This window comes from Selaginella moellendorffii, unplaced genomic scaffold (genome assembly GCF_000143415.4).
Source record: "Selaginella moellendorffii unplaced genomic scaffold, v1.0 SELMOscaffold_153, whole genome shotgun sequence".
NCBI classification, from domain to species: domain Eukaryota; kingdom Viridiplantae; phylum Streptophyta; class Lycopodiopsida; order Selaginellales; family Selaginellaceae; genus Selaginella; species Selaginella moellendorffii.
The window spans coordinates 33,995-38,728 of record NW_003314414.1 but is presented as its reverse complement, the minus strand read 5'-3'; the positions used below and the strand labels follow the sequence as shown (position 1 = coordinate 38,728).

The 4,734-nt window shown below is 52.0% G+C and overlaps 1 protein-coding gene across 1 annotated transcript; it reads left to right on the top strand.

Annotated features, from left to right (window-relative positions):
- The first annotated feature begins 1,966 nt into the window (after positions 1-1,966).
- LOC112343489 (caldesmon-like) lies at positions 1,967-3,607 on the top strand. The gene has a single exon (XM_024667033.1). It carries the CDS (start codon positions 1,967-1,969, stop codon positions 3,605-3,607), a length of 1,641 nt encoding a protein of 546 aa, XP_024522801.1.
- Positions 3,608-4,734: the final 1,127 nt, after the last annotated feature.

Below are 4,734 nucleotides of genomic sequence, written 5' to 3'. Positions count from 1 at the left end.
TGAAACGAGCCAACATACAGGACAAGACACAGCAGGAGATATTGAAAGAGTTATGGAAAGGACGTTGGGCAGCAAAAACAAGATACTTCATGTGGTTGACAATGCAAGACAGGCTACCATCAAAAAGGAACATACACCTCGTGGACCAAGCATGTGACAAATGTGGAGCGAGGGAGACACAAAGGCACATATTATGGGAATGTGAAAGCGCACAAGACGTGGGGAGAAGCACGTGCTGGTTGCTGCAACAACACTCCCAGAGACAAGTGTGCCTCACGTATGAAGCGGCAGTATGGGGCGAAGCTGCCGCAGGAATGCGAAATGGAACAGACTCTTGGAAATGGACATCAAGAGAAGAAGGGGCACCAAGGTTTGATCAACTCAACACAACTCAAACAGACATAGAAGGAATCCCAACAGAGATAGTGGACCTACTGCGAGGAATTACAATGTGGGAAGTATGGAAAGCCCGGTGCAACAGAATCTTTAATGACAGGGAAGAAGGACCAAGGGTGGTGGCGTCACGGGTGTGGACTAGAATGATAACTGCAGCAGCAGCCCGTGTTCTACAACTGGAAAAAAGAGGAGGGAGAAATGGCCCAGAAAAAGCAAAAAAAGAAGCGCAGATCTGGCATTTCTTGTGGAAGCAAGGGGAGGCAGGTACTCGGGAATGGATGTGGACACCACCGGACGAATGGTTCCAGGTGACGCATCTAGGAAGACCTTCGGGCGCCAGTTCACGAGCAACCCCCCTTTCTGTAGGTACTTCCATTGTAGGCTCCTCTAGATAAAGGCTCTTTGCTGGTTTTGTGCCCAACAAAACCATGCCCAGTTTTTTGGTTTTTTGCTGGAAAATAAAAGGCCCCGTTTAACAAAGTCGGACTAGAACACCTCTCAAGTCATTTCACAAAGTCGGACTAGACTACACCTCTCAAGTCATTTCACAAAGTCGGACTAGAAAGAAGAGAATGGCGAGTGAAGGCGGAGAGGAGAGGGAAGGCGCTAAGGCAAGAGGAGAGCAGAGAGGCCGTAGGGAGAGAGTGGAGTGGACGCTTGGGGGCGGCGGTGGCGCTGAACAGCAGTGAGGCAAGCGGATCGAAGTTTTTGGCGGTAGACAGATCCGAGCGGGCTTTTTGCACTATCTGGTAGAATAGATCTGGAAGCGCCAGGCGAAAGCACGACTGCTCTGAGTGTGGCCAGGCAGTGAGTTTGTTCCTTCTCTGGGTGTGAGTGACTCGCGCAAGTTACAGCAAAAGATTGGGTGGATAGAGCTAATAGTGTGGTCCAAGCTGGTTTCAAGTCGGTGGCCCGGTTTCTTCCGCGAGCCATCACCAGACAAAGGCTAAAGATCTGAGCTAGAAGCGAAGCCTCTCCTCCAGCTGCAAAGCGCAAGAAAAAAAGAAAAGAATCGAAAGCATCCCACTGAATCACCCCCGCCGTGCATTTTTTGGCTCGTAGCTCAAGTTTTGGAATGGCTCTGAAGGACATCCTTTCTGGCCCCCCCTCGGCTGACAGTATTGGCTTGTAAGAAAGTCCTTTCGGTCCTCGGGGGAACAGGCCAGAGAGGAGTAAGATCGCCGGGTCATGAAAAGCTGAGTGAAAAGTCTTAAAAGTCCCCCAAACACTCCTCGATGCATGCACTAAAAAAGAAAGAGCGCGCGCTGGGAGGATAAGAGGAATGGTCGCAATAAGGCAAGGATCTGGAGTACTGGTCAGGGAGACCTTTAGGCACAGCAAAACTGGGCTGGCCGGATGAAATCAGCTTGGGACCCGGAACTTTTGTCTGAAGGTTCAAAAACTCTAAGCAACCGAGATCTTGAGCAGAAGTAACTGGGCAAGAGGGAAGCTCCGCTTTAGTTGGAAGACCAAGCTCACTGGCCAGAGACACGCCCAAGAAAGGAAGTGCAAAGCTTGAAGCAAGATCATGATGTTCAAAGGCAAAAAACCGCTGCTCTGGACGGCTAGGATGCGACTGAGAGGAGAAGAAGGGACGGAAGAGATGGTGGACACGCGGCAGAACAAGATGGGAGGAATCGGGAGTGGTGGGAATCCCGGGACAACGGCTAGACGGCGAATGAATGTGGGTGCGGGAAATCCAAGGAAGGAGTTAAGAGGGGAGAACGGCGGAATAACTGTCAAGATCGTAGCAAATCGGGAGAAAAACGAGGACAGTAACAACGTCATCAACACGCAGCAAGTGGGAATAAAAGCGACTGAGCAAGTCACTGTCGGAGGGGAGGGGAAGAAGGACAAGGTGACACGTGGAGATGCATGGGGGGAAAATCTAAGCATGAAATACAGGGAAGGGACGCGTGGCGGGGTAATGTCCGAGGAGAAGCCGAAGAATCCAAGGAAACAATCATGTCCGATATCAACATGGACAGGGAAACGGGAAGAAAAATGTGGAGGAGTGGGCAGCAAATGGCGGAACGACAAGTGGCAACCAGGGTCAGCGCTATTTAAAGGGGACTTGTCAATTCGGAGGGCTTTATTTTCGGTAAACGACGAAGGGCAGCGCGAAGACAAAGGCAAGGCGGTAAGCAAGAGGAGAGGGAAAGACAAGGGGGAAAAATCTCCGAAAGGAAAGAGGGTCGTAGACGAAGTGGAGGGAACGGAAGGGAAGGAAAAGGGGGAAAAAGAGGGAGAGAGGAGAAGAGGATCGCAAGAATCAGAGGGGGAACAACGGAAAAAAGAGGAAGACACCGGAGGAAGTATGCCGCGAGCAAGGACAACAGCGAGGATGAGTACGGCAGGCGGAAGAGCCAGAGGTGTGCAGCTGCCGGAGGTACTGGATCTAGAAGAGGCGCTGACAGGAGAAGTGCCGGTAGTCAATACGGAAAGCAAAGGAAAAGAGGACTCAAGCGAGGAAGAGGGAGCACCCCTCACGAGAGCTCCTAGAAGAAACACCACCAACGAGTCACCGGGGACGGGGGAGGAAAATGCACCGGGAAGGACGGAGAAAGAAGCCAGCGGGAAGGAAGCAGGGGTAGGGTCCCCGTCCGGGATCAAGCGAAGGGTCAAAACGTGCTGCCCGCTGGACAAGGGCCCCCCGTGTTTCAAGGCAATCCGGGAAGCCAACGTGCGTAAAAAGCAAGAAGCTAGACGTCTGGCAGAAGAGGAAGCAAAGCGGGTACTGGAAGAAGAAGCTGAAAGGGAAAAGGCTACCAAAGAAAGGCAGGAACAGGAAGCCAGACAAGAAAGACCGATTGAAATGGAACAAATGGCGCGAATATATGAAGAACCGGTCGGACAGGAATTCAATGGCAGAATGAGGGATGACAAGGGCAAGGGGAAGTGGGAAGAAGCGAGACAATGGGAAGCATCGTCATCCAGAGGGAACCGGGAAGAGCTCACGCCAGAAGTGGTGATATCCCCGGACGGGAAACAAGAGCCGGGAACAGGGTACCCAAAGGTACTACCGCAGTACTCGAAAATGTCTGTCTGCCCGGATGCTCCCATAGTCCCGTTTGGGCCACCACCCATGAAGATCGAGGAGATAATGCCACCAAGGAAGCCCATGAGAATGCCACATGGGCCAGCAAGCGATGTGCTAGAGGTTGACCCGGAAGAATTCATGGAGGAGTTAAACAAGCTGCAAGCCAGATGAGCGGAAGAAACCGTGCACGTGATAGTGGAGGGAGCAGTCCCGGCAGGTTTTGTAGTGTCAGATTGGGTGTGCGCAGCGTTGGCGTACCATGACATGTTGGTCACGGTTTTAGCAGAAGATGTGAAGGACCTGGGGGAAAAGTGCTATAATGTAGTCATCAAGGATGAGAGAGCTCGGCACAAGCTATTGCGAGTGGATGCGTATGCACAGTTGGACTTCCAGCTCTTCTTCAGAGCATACCACAACAACTTCACGCCCCAGAAAAAAAGGATGCTACTCCCGCCATCCGTGATCGTGAACTTTGAGCTACAGGGAATGGACGTGGCACTGGCAGAAGACAAGATTCTGGCAGCAATACTGAGGCAGTTTGCTACGTTCATAAGGATGGAAGGAATGCCAGTGGGAGACAGAGTCACGGTCAAAGTCAGGATTCCGAAAGAAGTACACATCCCCTTCGAGATAGAACTCAAGCCAGGGAAGGGGGAAGTGCCAAGAAGGATTCGGGTTATGCTGCTACCGAACCCGAGCGTGTGCATCATCTGCCGGCAAACAGGACACATTGGGAAACACTGTTTGGCCAGAGGAGCAAGCATGGGGGGAATGCCGGAAACAGGGGAAGACCGACAAAAAGCAAACAGTGGCTCGGAAGGCAAGAAACGAGGAGCAAGAGGGGAAAGGGAAACAATAGAGAAAGCGGCCTCCAGTGGAGAAAGCAAGAAGCCTCGAACAAAAGGACAGAAGGAGGAGGGACAAGGGGAGCAATCAACAGCAGCCAAGCAGGAAAAAGGACAGTCAGGGACATCACGAGGAAAAGAATGGAGGCCAACAGGAAGACTTTTTGAAGGACAAGCCGTGGGGGAGGCAAAGGGACCTGACACTGAAGTAGAGACTGTCCAGGATAAAGGAGAACTACCACCTCAGCAGGCAACACAGAGGGCGCCGGGGCCAGTAGAACAAGAACAACAACAATCACGTTCAAGATCAGGAAGAACGGAAGACTTTGCATTGCCTTGCCAAGAGGAAACTGCCCGCCAGGGTTCACCCCACCGAGAAGAGCAGTATGTGAAGTAGAGCTCTATGTCAGTGGAACGAACCCTCCCAAGCTCCTGGGGGAATGGATTGACAAC

What these genes read in the sequence shown, in the direction of transcription:
- LOC112343489 (XM_024667033.1), top strand. Translation starts at nt 1,967, where the DNA reads ATGCGACTGAGAGGAGAAGAAGGGACGGAAGAGATGGTGGACACGCGG.